This window comes from Pezoporus flaviventris, unplaced genomic scaffold (assembly GCF_033815535.1).
Source record: "Pezoporus flaviventris isolate CSIRO_AGI_PZ_B2104156 unplaced genomic scaffold, CSIRO_AGI_Pfla_v1 ptg000054l, whole genome shotgun sequence".
In the NCBI taxonomy this organism is placed as follows: Eukaryota; Metazoa; Chordata; class Aves; order Psittaciformes; family Psittacidae; genus Pezoporus; species Pezoporus flaviventris.
Genome location: NW_026892602.1, coordinates 2,653,274 through 2,675,982, shown reverse-complemented (window position 1 = coordinate 2,675,982; position 22,709 = coordinate 2,653,274). Strand labels below are relative to the sequence as shown.

General features: G+C 41.9%; 1 protein-coding gene across 2 annotated transcripts in view; it reads left to right on the top strand.

Moving 5' to 3' along the window:
* The first annotated feature begins 16,807 nt into the window (after nt 1-16,807).
* SLC6A2 (solute carrier family 6 member 2) overlaps nt 16,808-22,709 on the top strand; it is a 72,943-nt gene continuing 67,041 nt past the window's right edge. The window contains exons 1-2 of one of the 2 annotated variants that reach the window (XM_061469028.1): nt 16,808-17,118; nt 18,962-19,253. In XM_061469028.1, the coding sequence (XP_061325012.1) occupies nt 17,089-17,118; nt 18,962-19,253 (322 nt within the window). In that variant the 5' untranslated portion in view covers nt 16,808-17,088. Of the gene's footprint in view, nt 17,119-18,475; nt 19,254-22,709 lie in introns of those variants that run through there. The other variant, XM_061469029.1, reaches the window with a different exon arrangement.

The window sequence follows — 22,709 nt, the reverse complement described above, 5'->3', positions numbered from 1 at the left end:
ACCAGGTCTTGTGTTTACCTTGCTGAAGGAGAATTGGTGCTTACTTCTCTGCAGGGTAACTATTTATATCTTTATATACCTATACCCAGAGCTTATCATCATGCATGTTTGTTTCACCCTTGCGTCTCCTAGCCTGTCTTTCTTGAGCCAAAACACAAAACCTTTCTTGCTTGCTTTAGGTCCAGCCCCACTATTCCCTAACAAACTAGAAGTCTTGTCTTCCAGAGTTTTCAGTGAGCATTCCTGCTCATACACAACCAGTGGAAGTTTTTGCTCTTCTAAAACAACACCGTATTGCCCTTTGATATACAGCTATCACTGATCTGTAAGGTCTAGATCCTCTCCTAATTAACTGCTCCTTAACCCCCTTCCTGCCTACTGCAGCATCTTAGCTTTATCCTTATTGAATTTAAGAATATCAAGAATATTTTGATTAGCTCAGATTATTGTTAAAAACAACTTTCTCCAATTAAAAAAACCCATATATATTACTTCCTTTTGTTAAGGACATTATCTTCCTAAAACTTCACTAAGCATCTGACAGTGCACTAGAAGCAAAGCACTAGAAATTAGAGAGACATGATGAAAGCTCAGAGGCTATAATTGTTCAAAAAGAATAATTTCCTTTTGAAAGGTAAACATCAGCCTTGCAGACAAAGATAAGGCCAAGTGCACAATTGGATACGTAAGTCTGTGTTTCTGCTCCTATCTCCTGGTATCAAAGATTGCAGGAAAATTCAAAATGTTTTCTTAAAACGTAAAAAAAAAGAAATGAACAGGAAAAAGTGCAGGAGACTTGAAGGAGTCATACCAGAACTGCCAGCAGCTTTTAGGAAAGCTGTTTTCCTCAATGGAGGAAGTCTTTGAAATGGGAGATAACCAGCCATGAACTGCAGCAGCCATTCAAAGCAGAAATAATTTAAAATGTTTAGATTTTGTACGCTGCTCTTTTGAATGAAAGCATGCCAACCTCCATAATGTTATTTAATTACATGTCTTTGACAGCCTGTCTCTTGCAAGCAGAAAAGTATATTGTCAATATACACCGGGGACAGAGAAAGAGCAGCAATTTCACCTTTGCAGTTTGAATGCAGGCTTGAACTATTATTAACTCAAAGCTACATGAAACCTAAAACAACTTTTGAAATATATACTAGCAGGAGCCATTCTTTCTACTTTACTATTGCCAATTTTAAAGGCAAAAGTCTATGCCTTTTATAGCAGAAACTTCTCTTTTAGTAGAAGAGATATTCTGTGTACCAAAAAGAACCAGCCCCTCAGGCAGCAACAAGTAATGAGACACAAAACTCTCCATTATTATCCACTTTATTCAAGTGGACTTTGCAGCTCTAGCAGGGGAAAAAAAAAAAAAAAAATTGAACTAGATTGAAATATATTGAACTAAGTATTGCATAAAACATATATAAGGGTTTCTACCTTTCCTGGACGTTTAACAGTTTATAAATAGACAAGGCAAAAAGAAAGTGACTACTTTGCCAAAAGGTACATGGGAATGTATGGGCATAGCAGAGTCAGAAATACAGTAGTTGTGACTCCTGACGAAGTGAATTACCCATGGGTACTCATGGGACTCAAACCCTGTAATAAAATTTTACATTCTTCACTTTAACACTCCCACTGATAATCTTCTTTTTTCAGATCAAGGCAGCAAACCCTGCACCAGATCATGAAAAGCAGATTAAACAGATTTGATCATTTATGAAAACATGGTGCATTTAGACTCTTTTACCACCTTTTTCCCTATCAAAATGCTTCTTACCTGCAGCTATCTCTGACTTGCTTGCTGTCAACAGGCATTTTCAGTGATATCAAGCCTGATTCTTTCCACCATGACCTGGTGCACTCTAAAGGTGCGAAAGAATGAATTCTCAGGTGTCCATAAAGTTACACAGGGGTATGCAGGCAAGCCCCGCCCTCGCAGACCCTAGCCTGTCAGCACCAGTCAGTGTCTGACCTTCTGGTGGAGTCAGTCAGTCTCAATCCACTCTTCTTCCAGCCTAATGCGAATAATTTCACAGTAGGCAAAAAAAATCCTCCCCTCCACCTAATCTTTTCTGATTTTCCCAAGTGGAGTCCATCTAGCTTACATCAAAGAATTGGTCTCGTTAAGCCATTGTTTTGTAAGTCTGCTAATATTTTTCCTGTCCATAATACAGAAGACACTGCTGATAGAAATATGTCAACAGGAAAACAAACAGGCAGCATTTGACATGCTATTAGTCCAAGTCTGGGTGGATAAATAAATCATAGATCAAATATTCATAAGGGGGAAAACACAGTTTATTTCCACTGGATTCATTACGCACACATCTACCACATATCAGCATGGTGACAAACACATCCCACAAAAAGAACATCACAATGTACCCAAGACAGGACTATTGATGCAATGAGGACAATGTATTCCCTCCTTATAAAGCTCTTCAGTCTCTTGGGAATATATCACACCAGTCATAGCAAACAAAGTCATCCAGAAGTGTCTTTTAGCTATACCTCTGTGTGAGGCAGGGTAATTCATGAAGACTGGATCATTCCTAATCACTGAATGTTTCTCTGAATGTAATTTGTGCCATAAGTGCTATAAATATTATGTATTTCACACCTTTCTTTGAAATATCAAAACTCCCATGCTATTCTTGAATTAAAGATATATTCAGATTCTATTCTGATCCTGTATCAAGCCTACCTATCAGACTATTCCACCATCTTCTGAGAAAGGATAAAATAATGAATTAAGTTGTTAGCCACCTACATAGATTTAATGCTCCTCTCATGAGGATTATTGCAACATAGAAGTCTAGGGTGGATGGGGTTGGAAGAGACATTAAAGTTCAACCAGCTCCACAGACAGAAACACCTTCCATTAGACCAAGTTGCTCCAGGCCCCATCCAACCTGGCCTTGAACACTGCCAGGGATGGGGCAGCCACAGTTTCTCTGGGCAACCTATGCCAAGGCCTCGCATCCTCACAGGGAAGAACTTCTTCCTCATGTTTAACCTGAATGTCCCCTCTTCTACCTTAAAGCCATTCCCTCCTGTCCTATCACTACATGCCCTTGTAAAGAGGCTGAACATAATAAATGGCACCGATACAGCAAAACCGAATCAAATGTATTTTTGGTGACACTTACCTAATTGAAAACATCAGTAAAGAAACCACCATGGCAATTGTTTCAGATGTAGCCTTGGCTATAATAAAGCCAGGATGAGATGGTTGTTGGCATCTCCTCTCTCCTGAAACAGTGCTGTTGAAATCAGGTCACCCAAAGTCTAAGGAATAAAACATATACAGTTGTGAAGACTTCAGTTACTAGGAGTCTATGGCTCGTGTTTTTAGTGGTGAAATGAACCATCAAACAAGAATATTCATTCTGCAGTAGATATTTGCCACTAGACAGATACCTGTGACCCACTGGCAGACAGTGGGGAATGATTAAAAAGAAATCAGGAGCTCTCTTCTATTTCTTCAGAAGGAGTTACTTCAGAGGAAGGATCTCAGATAGATAAAAATTTACTTTGATCTCTAGATAAATGCTATGTGGAAGCACCACAGACAAAAGGTCATGTTGTTTAAAGCTCAAAGGTGCCTCTGTGCCTAACGTACCATTTTCCAAAAACCACCTACAGTTTAGAGGACCAAGTATCATTGAAATACATTGTCAGTCAGTTTCTCCAGAAAACACAGCCCAGCTGAGCACAGGGTGTAAAGAGGGTATGACACAAGAGAAGAAAAGCCCTATTAACTCCATTTTAATTGTGAAATAAGAGCTCTGGAGGACTGAAGCCCAGGACTGGTAAAAAAGCACAAGCCACTCTTTCTCCACTGCTTTGTTTTCTTAGAGCTAAGAAAGACTCATGAGAAGCCAGGCAGCATTCTTAGCTCTGGCAGAACAACTCTCATCCTGGTTATTAGGCAGCTGCAACTAGAGGCATGGGAGCAGCACGACATGGACTTTGGGGTTTACAAGTAATAAGCCAAGTAATTTCCAGTCATCATTGCTCCAGGGTTAACGGAAAGTGTTTGCCACCCAGTGCAAGAAACCCAATGTATTTTCTCTGCTAAAAGCCTCCTTTATGCATGAGGAAGCTCAGCTCATTTATATGGCTCAGTAGCACACAGACTTAGTTATTGTTGTAAGTGGGTGCCAGCTCGCAAGGCAGGTCCATGTGTAAACTTTTTTCCAACAATGGCAAATTCTATTCAATTCTTTCATTATTTGGGGCTGGGTGAGGAAACATTGCCACTGCGCCAGATCTTGTTCTGGCATCTTCTTGCTTATAAATCTTCTGTAACTAGCCAATGTCATCACCATACTCACTCGTAATTACGACTTTGGTTTCTCATTAACAGTTAAATGATTCAAAAGCCAGGGCTGATTTTCCTGGAATCCACGCATCATGGGAGAATTTTCAATTCAACATATTCAGACCATCTTCCACAGCTTTAGCCTTACTTACCAGTCCTGCTACATGGTTGCAGTGTGTCCTCTGCTCCTTGATTGGATACTTTAAAAATATTTTAAAAATTCCAAACCACATGAAAAGGAGGGAATACAAACCACTAACCTAAAACACAGCCTTCCAGGAAATATTAATGCCCTTCCAGGCAACACTAATGCTAAAATCAGGGTGCCTTTAGTTGAGTAACTTTAGTTGTGTTGAATGTCTGGCAACTAGCAATCTGACTTTTATTTCTTCCTACAGAATATATTAAGCTGAACTTAGCTTTTCTAACTGCTAAAACACTTCCCAAATGAGTGATTATGCCTCACAGATTTAGTCAGTGCTCAGCCTTAAGCCACAAAATCTTTTCGATTGCATGGATTCTCCTTTACTTTCACTTTCTCCATCTCTGTCTCTTCTCTGTGCAGAACATTATACACTGGAAGTAACACAGATATGTTTGCATTTCAAATAACTACACTTACTAACTGCAGGCAAGAAGCCTGTATAGTCTCAACTTAAAAAAAAAACAAACAATAAACCTGTATTAAAATCACATCTGTCCATTACAGTAGTAAAAATTGAAAAAAAAAACATCAATTAAATGCAGCAAAAGCCATGCCAAATGTTAAACACATGGCAGTGCCCTACTACCCCTTCCTTGGGCCTTACTAAATAAGTTTCTGGAGAAGCAGAGCAGCTTTCTCAGAGACAGATGAAATGAGATCTTCTCCCTGCAGGAACAGGCCTCCCTCATTTTTTTGTTTCAAAAATCATTAAAAAATCCTGAAACAAAACTGCATACCCATAGGGAAATGTTAAGGGTGTGGGGCTTTTTTAACGTATTACAGGCCAATGCTCACCATTAAAAATCAATGTGCGGAGTTTTCCTAAAAACCCCAAATAGAGTCATACACCATGTATGTTATCAGTGTCATTCGCTTGCTGCAATTCAGTAAAGGATACATTCCCAACAGGAGGTAACACAGCAGATTTTAACAAATTCAGCAAACTTCAAGGGAGATTCAAAGAATGGCTGCTTCATTCCTGCAAAAGGAACCAATTAAAGACCCAGTGCTAAAAGGGATTTTGAATGTATTGCTCTTGAATGAAACAATGTTTGAAGAAGGAAATGAATTTGTTTATGAGACACATTGTTGGCTTTGCTGAGTTTTACCACCACAGTTTTCCTCTAAGAGGAAATACATTATTAAACAAGAAGGAAAAAGCCTCTATCAATCCCAGTGAGGCAGCCTAATGTTAATGTCAGCAGTGATATGGTAAGGCTCCTACCAGAGTTTTACTTGGCATCTTTTTATTATAAATTCTGCAGAGCTGCCAAGTTCCGACTTACATCCAAATTCCTTCCAAAAGGCTGGATTTTGACCTGAGTCCATCACATATTTTTAGCTATTGGGTTTAATTTTGTGTTCTTTAGAACTTGTACTGGCCTTTAATTCAGATGTTTTAGACAGCCTATCACAACAGGGCCCCTAATACAACCAAATTATAAATGATTATTTATTCAGCACAGCAATCTGACCCTTTAACGTACATTTTTGGAAGCTGCATTATCAGGTAGATCTGCCCAGAAACAGGCCCCTGAAAATAGGTCCTACAAACCATACACCAGCATCAGATAATTACATTGTATGATAATGACCTAGCACAGTTAAGGAAGCATCAATACTGCCTTAGTGGTTCCTAACAGTAAAAAAACTGAATTAGTGGGCCATCAGAGCTGTGTTGTTATACCACAGAAATACAGCACAAAGCTTCCAGCATTTCTCTTGTTCCTGGCCTCATGCTCATTCCAGTAAAAAGACTTATTTCCCTGCTACTGTCTCTGTAGCTCTGACCCACTTTCTTCTCCCTGCAGGGGTTCCAGACTTCTCTAAGAGCAGGTACTGGAACAAAGTTTTGCTCAGATCAACTCAGAAAACTAGAAAAAAGAATAAGGGTAAGAGAAAAAAAAGAATAGGGCAAAGTAGAAGACAAACACTATGGGAGTCAATGGTTAATTTATTGAGAAAGAGAATACTGAAGTGCTGTTGCTGCATTAAATCCTGCTTGTGCCTCCTTACAGACATACAGATCATGAGTTGCATGAGCTGAAACCCATAGGAAAGGAGATGTTGAAATAAAAGGAGAAGCCATGTTTCCCAACTTCCTCTGGCAGTTTTGGGTTTAACTCAACTCGTGTGCATTAGACCTCTGAGCGCTTACTGGAAGGACTCTGAGCTCCTGGCTGGAATTGGACTCAAGGCAAACCACGCTTCTATGTGGCCCTGCAGGAGTTTGAGTCCCACCTGAAGAGGTACTGAACATACCTGACCCTCCTCCAGAAAACCTGCAGACTGCTAATGAGACAGGCCCTTTGATTTCTTTCTGCAATATACATGGAAGCTCAGGCAGGTCCTTTTCCAAACTTTGGAAATTAAACCAAACAAAACAATATGAAACACTAGGATTGCAAGAATGATTTAAGAAATAGCACTGCCTACATTAATAACAAGCAGACTAATAGTTAACAACAGCCTTTTTTTAACAGCAAAAGCTTCTTTGAGGAAATAGGAGTGAGCATGTACAACTCATTGTTCTATGATGTTCAGAAGCACACACCGTGTATGGTAGGACACCTTAATTTTCTGTGATAATGTCTAGTTTGCATTTGTTTTAACAGCTTTCCACACACATCTGTTTATTTTTTAAATTTCATGTGCTCCTTTGTGCAGGAAGTTTCTGCACTATACAGTTCCAGGAAAGCAAAGCTGAGTGGAACATAATGTTATGAGGGCCTGATCCCTAATTTGGTTCCCCATCTCTACCTCCCTACCACAACACACCTGCAGAATGTGAAATATCTTAGAAAGGTTCTGAGATGTCTCCCTGAATGCACAGAAAGAAGCTCAAGTGGTTTCCCTTTCCTGGAGGCATTCAAAGCCATGCAGAAAAAAAAAACAAAACAACTTCTTAAATTTATATTTTATTTTATTCCTAAAAATAGTAAGGCATTTATTTTTATTATCCTTCCAGTTTTGAGCCCTTATGGTTTATATTTTCAGCTTATGAGCTAGCAATGTAACTTTTTATTCCTGAATGGAAACTAGGTTTTTAATAGAATCACATGAATTCAGATGGTGGAACTTCATCAAAATACCCTAAATATTGCAAGGTTAGGGCAAGCTGGCATCCCTGGGCCACCCACAGAGATGGAGGATCCCTGGGGAGCTGCAGTATAGCAGCCCATCTGCATCAAGACACAGCACCCACCAGCCTTCCCCAACCTTATTCCAACTTCATCTTACTGCCAGGCACTCCCTGGGGCTGGCACTCTCGCTGATGCTCTTTTTAAAGAGATCCCCTTATGCAGCAGATCCTTCCAGAGCATGAACTGCTGTCCCACCCTGTGCTTGTTTTTACAAGTTCCTCTCTATGGCCAGAAGAGCAACTGTATTTGTATTATCCCAGTTCCTTCCCTTACCCAGTGAAGACAGGCCCAGGTTTCATTCCATTCCCATTGCACTGTCCTTAGCGTAAGAAAAGTGTCCCTTAAAACAGGAGTGGTGGCACCTGGACTCCTCTTCTGTATCAAACCCTAAAAAGAACAGTGGCTGCAGCTCACCAGAGGTAAAAGCACAGATGAAGGGTAGGCAGGCACATAGCACAATGTTCTGTCATGCTTGGAGATCAGCTGTGTAGCAACTTTGCCTTTACAAATCTAAAATATCCAAATTGCAGACACAGGGAAGGCAGGCAGAATATTCTTCTGCTGAGATTACATGGACTATCTAGCTAATAATGATGATCCATGAAGGGACATAAGAGACCACCAGTGGGATAGAGAACAGGGGGACAGCAAATGCACATGTTCACTAAGAAAGGAGCATACCTGTCAGTTCTTCTTAACAAAGTAAGTCCTCCTTATACCTCATGAACTACAATGGGAACCCAGTCACTGATATGGAATACCATTGCCCTTCATGTTACGAGACTTGCTGCCATAATCTCTTCTGCGAATGTGAAAAACTTTGTACTCTAATTTGTATCAAAAAGCAGTTACCCCAATATTAAGCTGGATTTCAGGTAGAACAGAGACTGTCTAGTCTTCAGATGTATCCTCAGTCTGCAGAAAAGTTAAGAAGTAAACTTGAGAGGATCTGATGGAGTAGCAGATGACATCTTCCATAACAAAAACTGAGCGACTGTTCATTTATCTTTTCTACTTTCTCCCTAATCTGCTGCCACCATACTCTTCTGTCTCTGTGCATGAGCACAGGATGAAGTCCACTGTAGACTTGCTATTACAACAGGGTTCTAAACTCTGCTATCAAAGAAGTCACAATATTCTCTTAGAAACAGCACAGAAATTGTTAATGACAGTATAGAGGTGAGTATATTCAACTTCCCCATCATACTTTCCCAATGGGCGATAATTTTTGAGCTTGACCATGAGGAATTATACACTATCTCATCATAACTTGAACACCTGCAAGAGAATGCAACATGCAATTTTTCAGAAAGCAAAAGACATTTTTTCATGTTGAGGATGCATCTGAATGACCCATCTTTCCTTCAGTGTTTAATGTCTCACAAAGAACCTCTCATAACAATTAATCTTCTGGTATTACTACTCTGTCAGTAAACAAATAGTGAGGTTTTGGCTGGGCAAAGTACCATCATTTTTTTTAATTACATAATTCGATGTTTAGCCCTTTCTATGCTTAGGATTTACTGAGATGCAAGTGCTGTGCCTTGATTAAGAACAGTCTGAAAACTGAACAATCACACCAAGGATGGATGGCTGCATGTTTATCTGCTGGTTACATCTCATTTATTTGAAATGAACAAAGAAACAAGTGATTCTTCAAATCTACATCTAACTTCAAAATCCACACTTTCATTCACTTATATTTTACATCAAAGATCCTTGTCTGCCCAAGACAAGGAGCAATCAGGCAAAATTTGGTACTAGCTTTAGGAAAGCTACATGGAATTACTAGGTCACAAAAGTTTCAATTCCTGCAAATGGCAGAGAGGCAGAAGATGCCTGGTGTGAGAGAGAGGGAGCTGTCAGAGGAATAACCGTGTTTTAACATCAGCTCTTCCATTTGCTTGTGCCACAGCAAAATCTTAACTAAAATGTTATCTTAACAACATTTCCTGAACTTTGATTGCTTGACTTTGCACTTGGACTGGCCTTCAACATTGCTATTCATAGGTCTCAAATGCATAGAGGCCAGTATTTAAAGAGCAGGTATAAAGGAGATGGAGACTTGCTTTCTACAAGGAGTCACATAGAAAAGAGAGAGGGTGAGTGGCACAAGTTACTGCTGGGGAGATTCTGACTGGACACAAGAGGAAAATTTTTCACAATTAGAACCATCAACAATCAGCCATTGTAACATTGGAATAATCTCTCCCTAGGGAAGCGGTGAATTCCCCAGTGCTGAACACTGTTAAGATCGGACAGGGTGCTGGACCATCTAGTCTAGGTTATGCTTTGCCTAGAAAGGTTGGACCAGGTGATCCTTGAGGTCCCTTCCAACCTGGGATTCTATGATGTGTTTCAAATCAGCATATTTGCTGGACAATTAAGGGAGCTTCTGTCTTCCTTATTTTCAAAGCAGGTGTCTAATTTCCGTAGAAAACCACTGAGCTCTAGTCGTTTTAGAGGTCTATAGTATTTAACAGGAGGAAGAGGAGAGGCACACAAGCCAAGCCCCTGCTCCCTTGAAGGGCTGTTCCCAAGTTTTAGGCTCGGCAGTACCAGGAGCCCCAGCTCCCTGCCTCCCGCTGCTTGCACAGCAGCACCCCCTCCGCCCCGCCGCTAATCCCTGCGCTGGAGGGAAGAACCAGCAGGTGGAGCTTCAGGGCAAGCCAAGGAATAACGCTCGCGGCCCTGCCTTCCCGAGCAGCTGCTGGAATACCGCTCGCTACCCTTTCCTCACAGCCGCAGGAACACGGGTCATGGCCCACCCTTGACAGCACTGACAGCAGCATCTCTCTTCACTGCAGCCCCACCACCCGCCTCAAAAGGCTTCCTGCCAGAAAAGCAGAGCTATTCAGAGAGCAGAAGGCAAAGCACTGTAATTATTACCTCTCTAATACTCAATAACACAATCTGGAGAAATGCACCCCCATCCTGGCACCGGCTTCATCTGCTCCTCTGGACACAGGGCAAGAGAACTTGCTACAACGCTCTCCTGGAGGCAACGCTGTGTCTATGTGCCTCGTTTTCTCAGTGTCGATAGCCACAGGAGTGTATGTTCACTTTAGGGTACATACACCCAAAGCCGTAACACATGCATTTATCTTTTTTTTTTTTCTGCATCTTTTCAATCTTTGCAAAAACAAGGTTAATGACTATGAAACCATTTGGGCTCAGTCTGGAATGCAGAAAAAGAAGTTAGGTGAGTAACAACAGGAAATACTGCCAGTATTTCTATCTCCATTAAGTACATACAGGAGTTATTTGAAGTCACTCCCTCTAAAATTCACTGTGTTTTGAAAGAAAACTAGAAAAATATTATTTTTCTTTATTCTATAGCCTTCTGTCGTGGACACCTTCCACTCCATTTGCTAGTGTTCAGGCACTGCCTCCAGAAGGAATTTACCATATCCTACATTGCTAGCCAACATTTTAATTTTACCTGTTTCTTTTAACTAACACAACACACACACACTGCACTCTTAAACATCAGCTGCTCTGCATATTGCCATTGTCACAATGCAGCCTTAGCTTTTAATCTCAGAGGTGAAATGCAGCAATACATACAGGTACAAATCTGTGTGAGTGTGAGGGCTATGGGGCACCAATGATTTTCAGTGGCAAATGATTTCAGGTGCCCAAATTAACACAGATGTGGCTAATTAGAATTTATTTTCTCACTTAGGAAACATGTCCCTTCTGTAAGGACACACAGTTTGGTATCTCCTTCTCCACTCTTCCCATCACTCCCCAGCATTCCTGCTGATTTGGAAACTCATAGCCACTGTACTTACAGAGCCTAATTGTCCACAGTCCCGACCACATTTAGGATCCAGAATTTAACTTGGTTTACCTAAGCTTTTTTTTTTTTCCAGGTCCACCTTCCTTCAATTTGGCTTCTTGCTTCTAACCTGTCATCTTATCAGCATTGATTTGTTTAATACAAAGTAGTGAGGTTACCTTAGATCAATTATACCTTTTTTCTGTGCAATTTCCAATGCTTAATACATCTGCTACAGCTCAGCCGCAGGGACAACTTGTCCAGCTGGATTCTAAATTATTTCAATCCTTAATTCAATTGTATTTTTGCCACAGCCCAGCCAATGAGCATAATTCTTTTATGGCTAAGAAGCCTCTTTAGAAATAATCCAATAGCCCATATTAAAATATAGGTCATTGTGAAAACTGCCAAGTGCCTGACTTGTCATAACTTTGAAGACAAGGCTCCGAGTCTCCTTTGGCATTGCCGATTCTTTCGGTGCTTGGAGGCTTAATTTTAAAACAATCAGCCCAACAAAAAACAATTTACTTATAACTGTCCAAACTAGTCAATGTTAGCCTAGAAGCTAATCTGCTACTGAGTGCTGCACTTTGATAAACACTACAACTGAGGACAACTGGAGGTTTCCAAGTACTAAATCAGCTGACAACTTGATGGACCTGTTGCTATAGAACTGTAAAAGCTTTAGCCAGTAAAAATAAGTAAAACCCATTTGAACATATACATGAGGGGACCAAGTGAAAACACCTGTCAGATGAATGTATAAACTTACATATGGCAAAATAGACACGAAGGTTCTTGAACTTTGAGATGAAGTTAGTTTTGCTCTTCAAATAATAACCTATGAGGAGACTTGGATCCTTTTGAATGCTTGTATTTTTACAGATTCACTTTGGGTTTAGGAGAAATAAAGAACTGGTCTCATTCAGTGTTTGGGAGGAGACTATTTTCAGTTAGATACTGTTTTTTTTTCTCCTTCTGTCTCAGAGAGATGTAATCAGACTATCAAAAGCTTAAGGAAATCAGTTGCCTTAGGACTACTGACAGACACAGTAGTCCTTTCTTTCTGAAGATACCAGCTAATTGCTTCTAAGTAGATAATGTGAATCTAACTGTGCTTGTGCATGTTCAGCATCTAGCACAACAGAACTCTGATTTGGATCTGCAGTGCAAGCCTTGGGCAACAGTAGTGTGATCTGCTGCTTGCACACCTTCCCTTACTGAAAAGGCAACTTTACTGATCACAACTGAGTTGTTTCTGAGTACTCTTTGAAAAGCCAAAAGTGACAAACGGAATTCAGATAAGGGAGGATTGTTTCATTCCCACATCTCCTCTCCAGATCTGTGTATAGCATTCTCACTGGCTACAAAGAGAGTTTTGTTTCTATACCAAAGGAAATAACTTGGTCCCAAATGTTTATATTAGGCCTACCAGAAAACACAGTGCATAATTTAATGAAACAACAATATATAATTTAAATGTGCTCACTCTTTGTTTGGGTTTAGTGTAATCAGTGAAATCAATTGTTTTGCATTTATAAAAAGAATCAGTGCTATCATGTCTTCAGATACAGGTGCATGATGCCTCATAATGAATGAGGTTATGTAATGATTTGCTTTGAGTATATTCCATAATCAGTGTAGAACACAATAAACTTCACATCAGAAACCCATATTGAGGTGCCTATTTCTAATTAACCAAAATATCAGAGCTCATTCTCAGTCTTTTCTGCAGCCTGCACAGTTGGACATATTTTACTGCTGTACAAGCAGAGATATCAGCAAGAGACTGGCACCAAGTGAAAGGGCAGGTCCTCCCAGCAAGTAAGGACAGATTGCTTCTGGTTTGGTTTTTTTTTTTAGTCTTTTCAACAGGAGTAAAATGATATCCAGCATCTTGCCATCAGAAGTGCAGTGAAAAATCTAATCTTAGGATCATCTGAAATTCAATGAGTTTTTCTGTATCATAAAATACTTTGGGTCATCTCTCAGTCTAGCTTTGGACATCAAGCAAGGTGTCTTCTTTGGGGTTTGCAGATGACAGAAATTATGAAGTATCTTATAAAAGCTCTGATTTATGGAGATGCATATAATCCTATGACCATATGGAGTCCCAAATTTAAAATACTTTTCATGAATTCTACCCATAGGGAATATAAGCACAGAAGACTGCTACATGCAAAACAAACTTCCCAAAGGAAGCCAGATTATCTGCTACCTTATTTTGATAACCACCTTTTATAAAAGCAAGTAAAATGTGGTAGATATTAATCTATCACTATTTCACAAAAGCAGCTGCTACAATGACACTTGTAATTGTTAGTCTGAGCAGAAGAGAGAGAGATAAATAGAATTGTTAAGACAGGAAAGGAACTGACTGAAGATGATATAATATTGTGCTGTGCTGCAAGGATAATTACAGGCTTGGAGTAATATTGCCCATCCTGAAAGATCTGTTATTGGGAATGATCTTATTAAATATTTGCATTAGTAATATGCACCTAAAAGTTTGTGTTTGCTAATGAAACTTGAAGAGTATTAAGTTGGCCACCAATATTAAATAGTGAAGAATGGGACTCACACAGGGGAAAAAAAAAAATCATGAGTAACAGAAATGGGATGGAAGTGAATAGAATTACACCTTAAACCTGGCCTTTCAGAATTAGAGAAATGATAAAGCAGAATGACTTGTGTGTTTATAACCTGTCTGTGGATAAACATGTAATGAAGGTGTGAAAGAGGCAAGTGAGATCTCCTTCTTATTAAAGTCTTGTCTGGGAATTACTACTGTTGCACTAAATGTTGGTAAGACTTCATCTGAAATCTAGGCTATTTTTCTTCAGGAAAGTTTTATTCCAACTAGAAAAGTGAAAGATCACATGGGCACATGGTGAACCCAGAGGATGGACTACAGTGCTCTGGTTCTCTCACTGCTCAAAGCAGGTACTCGGTCGATGTGTCCTCTTGCTGCCTTCTGGACCCTGCACCTGGATTCTCTCTTGCACAAGACAAGATGAAGTGAGGAGGGCAGAGTCCAGTTAGACTGAAATTGGGAGTGCTCCCAGTTTCACCCCACTTACATGCAGCTTTACAAATTACTCTATTACAACTATGTCCGAGATAGAAAAAACATGATGCTAAAGCAGCAGCAAGAGTTACTGATTCAAAATAACAATAAAGAATACTGTTGAAGCTGTAACTTAACTGCTACTGGTGTAAAATTTTCAAAAATAAATTTATAAACTTTAAATGATAGTAAGTGCTAGTAAGCTGGGAAGAGGCCAAAGAGAGGTGAAGACAGTGTGCCCAAAGAGGGTGGGCAATGAGAGGGATAAACCTCCTAGACTTCAACATCATCTTCTACACACAGAGATACTCTAGATGTGATAAAACAATGAAGTTGCCATGGGATAGCTTGCTTGGGTGACACGTCTCCCTTGAACAAGGTCACCTGGTGCCATGGGTAGCAGATCCCAGATGAAATGAGCTTGGGACCCATGTGTTTGTGACAATCCAAAGCAACTTGGTAAGAAAGATACAAATGCTACTATTGTAGGAAACAGGGAAAGACCTTGTTTTCCCCTTGAACTTTGCGTTCTTGCATAAATGGAATACCAAAACATTGTAGAGTGCTTTTGTAATATTTATTTTCAGTCTGAAGACAGTTTGTAGCATGACAGACACTGGCAGTGGAAATGCAGGGTTGGACCAATCCAAATGGGCCCTCTCAGTGAAAGAGATCCATTTCTTTGGCTTTATGGAAGAGATACTATGACAATAGCCTGCTAACAATAAACACAAAGCTTTTAAATGCTAAGTAAACACTGCATTTGGAAGGGTAATATGATTTTAGAGATACTATGAAGAAAACCTGTCCAACCGACTTGTCCAAGAAGCTGAAGCTGACATACCCACTATCATTAAAGGTGTCTGATACAGTCTACAGCATGGCATCCTTTACCTGCTAACCTAGAAGGATGGGTACCCCTGCCACTGCCATGTTCCCATCACTGTGAAATCATTTTAACATTGATTCAGGCAGAAGGCTGTTGTCTATTTTGTTCCCAGTTCCTGCAGCAACTGGCTGTTCCCCGAGTTTCTTCTATAACAGAATAAACAAAACTAACTACATTCAGCTTATGCACCTCGTTTGAAAAATATTTAGTCTTTCAGTACCCAGAAGCCCCAAGGCCAGAATGAGCTCAGTTTCTGATGAACCTGATGAGAAATTAAATATTTAGTGTATGTATCCCTTGTCCCCTTTTTACTCTTTTCGTTTTATTTTGGATTATAATAAGAAAGTGATTGTCCTGGGTCTTCAAGCCCAAGTCCCAGCTCTCACAAGCAATACACCCCTGCTCATAAAACAGTATCCTAAACCCCAGGTATTTAGTTCCTCCTGTATTGACTGCTTTGATAGCAAATTTATTATGATTCTTTTGTCCTTTGGTTTAAATAGCGATGGGTATTTTTCTTGGTGAAATTTACCTCAATTTATTAATAAAGCAATCGTATCTCCTCTCAGTCCCTGTTTTGTTTGGCTCAGCTGCCAAGCTCTTTCAAAAAGTGTATCAGACATAACGTGAAGGAAGAAATGCACTAGCCATAAAGTGAGTTACAACATATATTCCAAGTGTTTGATACAGCCCTTCTCAAGCAAGAAGAGTAGCTAGCTCTTGAAGTTCAGCACCTTCAGTGGCAGAGAGCTGTCCTGCCAAACGGGAAGAATTCAAACCCTGCAGACAGCAAGCACAGTGAGCCTTCGCACCAACAGCAAATGGAGGTCTGGAAGGACATGCTAAATAGTGGTTCACTAGGCTGGGGTATTTTCATCATAGATACTAACATATGAGAGCAACAATCCCAGCTTACTGTAACAGCACACAGTACATTTTTCTATACATTGCAAAGAGGATGATAGAAATTTGAATAATTGATGACTAACCTAACAACACATGTTTTCTGAAGTCAAATCTATAGTAAATTATAGTGAATTAAATATTTCTAAAGTAAACTTCCCAGCCAACAGTGGAATATCACAAGCACCCTGCTAACTTACCTGGCTCCATTGAGGTTTCTGTATACAATATTCCCTTCTCTGACTTCAACTCTACCCGCTGTCAGGCTCCATTAGGCATAATGAGATCCAGACAGATTCAAGATTAAGCAACTTTTTTATAAAATCCAATTGAGGACTTTCTTACCTTGAGGGTGCAGCTGATATTACATTAACCAGATTGTGCACACTTCCCATGCAAGTACTAAAGGCATATATATATATGCAGAGTGACTTAATTCTCTTGGGAAATAGGTGGGGGCTTTCTGGATTCCTCCCACCATAGACATCATGATCAAGCTCAGCTAATTGAGGCACTGTGAGGAAAAGGGTGCTCCTTAACAAGGCCTTATTTTTTCCAGAAGCAATATGGGAGTGCTGTTGTCTAGCATAGGAAGTCTGTGCAGATCATTAAGACAGTAATAGTCACGTGGAGAGAGGGGAACCAGGTTTAAAAAGCTCCTTCCTGGCTAGGCTACAGCCTCAGCTCCCAGAGAGACTGCAGTACCCGAGTGGTGGAACCAAGGAGGAGGAATACCCCTTCTGTCATCTTCCCCCTCCCATAGGTACCAGGGAATGGGACAGAGACACCCCCAGTGCTACCTGGTGAGTCTGTCTGCAAGATGGCTTTGGGGCTCTGCAGTGAGAAGCAGAGGTTCTCCTCATGCCCAGAGAAGAGCTTGTCCTTGACTTGCTGTGGGAGAATGGGTGTGATGCTCACTGCAAAGCAGGGGAATGGGGCAGATGTGGGGGCACTGCACATATTATGGGTCTGTATTTGATGCATGTGGTGGCAGTGACTGAGGGATGTTATGAGGAACAAGTAGCAGTGTATCTGCACATGGGTGTAAAAATGTGGGTTTTACAGCAAGTGTTTGCAGGGTACTATGTAATGATTGCATAGGGGAAGTACTTTCAGCATGTGTGGCATGAAGTGTCAAAAAGAAGAGAGGAAATGGTCTTATGAGGTGTATTCAGAGATGAGGGTGTGAAATCAGAGAGTAACCAATAGAGAACATATGAGCTGCATGTTCTAAGCATCCAATTGCTCTGAAACAGCACAGCCACAGCTCAAATGCGGCACCCAGATGACAGCTTTAGGATCCAAGTCACAGCTTGGGTCTTGGACCTTGAACCAAGAGCTTTTTGTGAAGGCAGAAAATCTGCAAATTGTCAAAAGCTGTCTTACTAGCATTTTTTAGTCTCTGGCCTAAAGAGAGAAAGGGGAATATGCCAGTATGTGAGCTTTAACTCTGAGTTGGGGCTCTTTTTCACATTTATGATTACAACCCTGCGTTACCAGTCCTGGGAAGTCCTAGCAGAGAGAGTAAGAGCAGTAAATGGCACCACCACCAAGCATCCTCTGCAGTCCAACCTATTCTCATTGACGACAGGCAGAAGGGAAGCTACTCCACACTGGGGAAGGGGAACCCATTTCTGCCTTATGTGCTCAAATTTTGTTCCCATAACAGAGACTGAACCTAGAATTACTGCTTACAGCTGTAACAGAACAGCCCCTGAAAGCCATTTTTGCAGCTGTATTTAGCCAACTTTTGGCACTAATCCCTGTTGTTCTGCCAGCTCATTTTTTTTGCTCATTTTACATGTAAAAGACTCAGGTCCCATTTGGAATAGCAGCAAATAGTTAACGTCCTGCAAATACTTCAACCTGACAACTGAATCCTACCAGGCCCACTCTTGCCAGGAAAGAAAAAGCTGGGCATCCATCCGTCCTGGCATACGAACATCAGCAGCGTCCAGCTCTGCCAGTCAACTTGCACCCCGCCAGGTCCTGATGTCAAAAGCCAAATTCTACTGTTTAACTAGGGCCACTCTAGCAGACAGGGAGAAGCTGCCTCTGTATGGTTTAACCAAGGCCACTCTAACAGACGGGGAAGCTGCCTCTGTACTGCAGCTCGGCCGGGAAAGGAGGGAAATGAGCAGTCCGGTTTAGCTCTACCTGTTGCCCGCTCCCGGCACCACCCGATTGCTCGAGCGGGGCCCCGCGGCAGAACGAGCCCGAGCTGCCCAGCTCAAGGTGGACCCGCCGCTGTCGGAGGGTCAGGGCAGAGGTCCCGCAACTCACGGTGCAGGTCGGGAGGCTGCCGCTGGTGCCCGGCGCGGTGTCCAGGTGCGCCCGCTGTTCTGGGCAGGCTGCGGGCAGTGGCGCTGCTCCCGCTCCCTGCTGCTCGCCGGCGGAGGCAGGAAGGGCGCGGGCAGCCCCGCTGCTCCCCGGGGGCTCCCCGGCTGGCGCGGGGGCAGCGGTCCCCCCTCTCCCGCCTCATTTGCATGGCTCTTATTACGGCCGTGCCTCGCTCCTGCCGCTCTGACACCGGCGGGCTGGAGCGGCGGAGTCGCCTCCAGCGGGAAGTGCACTTCCGTTATCTGCGTTCCCGCACCCCGGCTAGCCCGCTCCCCCTCCTCAGCTCGCTCTCTCTGGATGTTTAAGGCAAGGATGAACAAACAGATCCAGCCCGACCGCAAAGTGTCGGTGGTGGCCCCCTTGCCGGAGCGCGCGGGGCCGCCGCCGCCGCGGAAGGACGTGGAGCTGATCCTGGTGAAGGAGCACAACGGAGTGCAGTACACTAGCAGCAACCTCCTGCCCGCCGCCCCGCGACACGGACCCCCTGACAGGGAGACCTGGGGCAAGAAGATCGACTTCCTCCTCTCCGTCATCGGCTTCGCCGTGGACCTGGCGAACGTTTGGCGCTTTCCGTACCTCTGCTACAAAAATGGAGGGGGTAAGAGTACCGCTTGCGAGGTCTTTTTCCACCCCACACTCCCCCACCGGCCCCACAACCCCAAAGCCGCACCGCCGCTCGGTGCGGCATCCCCTTCCCTCCTTCCGGAGTTTCAGGGGCAAAGCTGAGCGCCGAGGCTCGCCGCGGGAGCGGGTCTCTGCCTTCTGCCGCTGCTCGCTCCCCTCTCCGCCGCCCGGCCGGGGCACCCCGCACCCTGCCCGCTCCCCTTCGGAGTGTAACTTCGTTGTGAACACGGGTGTTATTTGCCTTCTGCCTCCACTTCAGCCTGCTGAACGCTTTTTTCGTTCGGAAAAAAAAAAAAAAAAAAAAAAAGAAAAAAAAAAGCATAGAGGGAAAAAAAAAAAACACACAAAAAAGAAAACCAAAAAACCAACCAAGCCAGAATCACTCGAATAGAAAAGTTAGCGCCGAGCCACTGAAAGGTTTTTGAGGGACAGTTTTAACGTGAGAAGGGGTTTTGAGGGACAATTTTAACGTGAGATCAGGACTTCTGCCCCCCATTCTGAAGTTTGGGGGTTCTACCCCCCTCCAGAGAAGGTAGGAGAGTCGTTACAAACCAAACCTCACCTCCTGCACAGTTTGGCACAGCAACAACAAAATTAGACTCACTAACTACAGTTAGATGAGATTGTCTGGTACATCTTCGGCAAGTCCTAACTTCCAGCATCCCCTACCATCTCCCTGAACAAGGCTGTGTAGTGATGATACCATGCCGTGACGGAGTAACAGCCCCTGAAAGCCGGGCAGGCACTGGTGTGCTTCCAGATCCCAGGGAGGAGGAGCAGCCGCTGCCCAGCAGATGCGGGACTGTGTGTGAACGGTGAATCATACTGCAGGTAGCTGTGAGACAAAAAGCGTGATCTGTAGGATAGTTATGTATATCTTGATAACGTGGTTGCCTGGTGATAAAAGGCTAATGGTTCACACTTGTAGCATAAAATCCTTGCTTCCTGTGAGAAGAGGAATGTAAGATGGGAAAATCCCTACCAATTAACATGGAATTACATCTGCCCTTGGAACTTTATAGGATACCAAAAAGGGCTGGTTCCAAAATACTTGGTCTGTTCTGGTACCTCCAGAATTTCTGAATTAAATCAAAAGATCTCCCTGCTTACCACCCAGACAGAAAGTAATTAGTTGTGAAAAATAACCTCCATCCTTATTTCATTATGTCCAGAAATAATTCCCGCAACTCCCAGGGCAGCAGCATAATGCATCACGAACCCAGCGGGATCCACTGTATCAGGTGCAGGTGTGGCAGCAGCATCATTCATGCCACTAAGTACACAGACATCGCTGCCAGTCTTCAGGAAAAGAGATACATTCACCTAGCTCACACTGCACAAGGTGATACCCTGATACCCAGAGTGCTTGAACTATTTTCTATCATATTTTGGGTCACATAATTTCCTAACCTGCTTTCTTGATAATTTGCTACCTGCTCAGGCATTGAAGCAACTGAGCAACTCCGCAACTCTCTTCCATTTTCTTTGGTCCCCACATACTACCTTATGTCAGTTCAGCCAGAGAAACCAGTGTCTTCATTAGTATCTTTTAACTCAAGTACCTCTAAATTGCAATGGGGAGAAAGCTAACTATTTGACAGGTACAAAAGGCACCCTTCAGTGAAAAGTTTACCCCAATTCTTCCATGTCATCAAAGAGAAATCAGACCTTTACAAGCAGAGGTAGGGAGGCCCTATGCTAACAAAGTCTCTAGAAGCACTGATAGCTGCTTACTGGAACCAGATTATAACCACTCATTTACTTTGCTCTTCAATAGAGCACAAACTGCAGTATGAAGTGTCTCAACCTAGGATGTCATTCTTGAACACATACATAGCATCACAACATCCTTTATAGGTGCTTAAAAGACTTATTTTACCATAAAATGAAAGTTGGGGTAGTCCCGATGGACAAAATCCATCAATAGTGGGCTTTTCCTAAGGAGGTGTTCTCATGGAAGACATCAGCAGCTAGCCTGGATGCAGATGCATAGTCTGTGGCTAGTAGGGGTACAAACTAATTTTTACAATCTGGTGGTATAATGAAGTTTAATCCAATCTAGATATTGAGATTATTTTTCTTTTTCTGTGCTGTTCAATAAAATATGGTCATCAGCATACCACCTACTAGTATTCAGTCAGAACAGAATTTCCAGAATAAACCCTGCACTGAGAAGTGGGGAATGGAAATAGAGCCAGGGATTGGTTAACAGCTTTATTCCTTCTTTTTATAACAATTGTTTCTATGGTATCTTAACAATTTTCCATCCATTTCCTCCCGTGTTGCACACACATACCAATTTCATGTAGTAGAAACTCCTGTAAGAGATTCAGACTCTAAAAGTACTGAGTTTTAAGCCAACACAGCCCTTTCTCTCTTTCAAACCATGTTTGGGAGCTTGTTTGCTTTATGGGTAACTATATTATGGGTAACTATGGGTAACTAAGTCCTAAATCACAGACATTCTTGAGCATTTGAGTTTCTCCCCCACCTCATATAGCTACTACAGGAGAGAACCTCTCTAGCACTAGTGCAAGTTTTGCTATTTCAAAAGAATAATTCAATGTGTTTCATGTAACTGTTGGCTTATGTATCTCCATGCAGAAGATGTAAGAATAAAGGTACTGATTGACATGGAGAAAATTTAATTTCATTATCATTCCATAGTTTTGCTGGACTGCCAGGCAAGATAAAGAGACACAATCAGGTGATGTTTCCATACATGTACAGCATATTGCTCTTTAACACGAGTTTTACAAAGATGCTCATGATAGGGTTACAGTCGGCTTTTTGATATTTTTAAGAAGCTAGACAAGGCTTAAAAATGACCCAAACAAACCAACAACAACAACAACAACCTACAAAAACTAACCACAAAACCCAGAAAAACATATTAAGCTTGACTTGGATGGCATGTATAAAGTAAAAAATGGTTTTCTCTAAATGGTTTCCTCTCCTCTTTCTCCCACAGTTGCTCTTTATTTTGACAGCATCAGCTATTACTCAGTCTCAGCAATTTACCTAGAGCTGACTTTAGACAAAGACAGTCAAACATGATTACCAACATTCAAACACGATTACCAACTTGTGTATCTTCAATGGATTGATAAAAAATTGACAGTGGAAAGGCAGCATGTTGCAATGCCATAAGTCTTAACCTACTGAAATATTTTAACACTTGTCTTCAGCATAGCAAAAAGAAATACTGTTATCCTTCCAAAATCTGCGCACACAAAAGTTTCACAAATGTTCTTAGATGTTGAACAGCAGCATCAAGGACATGGAAGGGGTAGAAAATGGTGTTCTCCTTTACATCTGAACAAAGTGACTTGGTGATGTATGGACTGTTATGTGCCTATGACTGGCTATGATCAATTTAAGATGCCAGTAGACACACTGAAGGCCTTTCCATGCTTTTAAAAATAAGTGG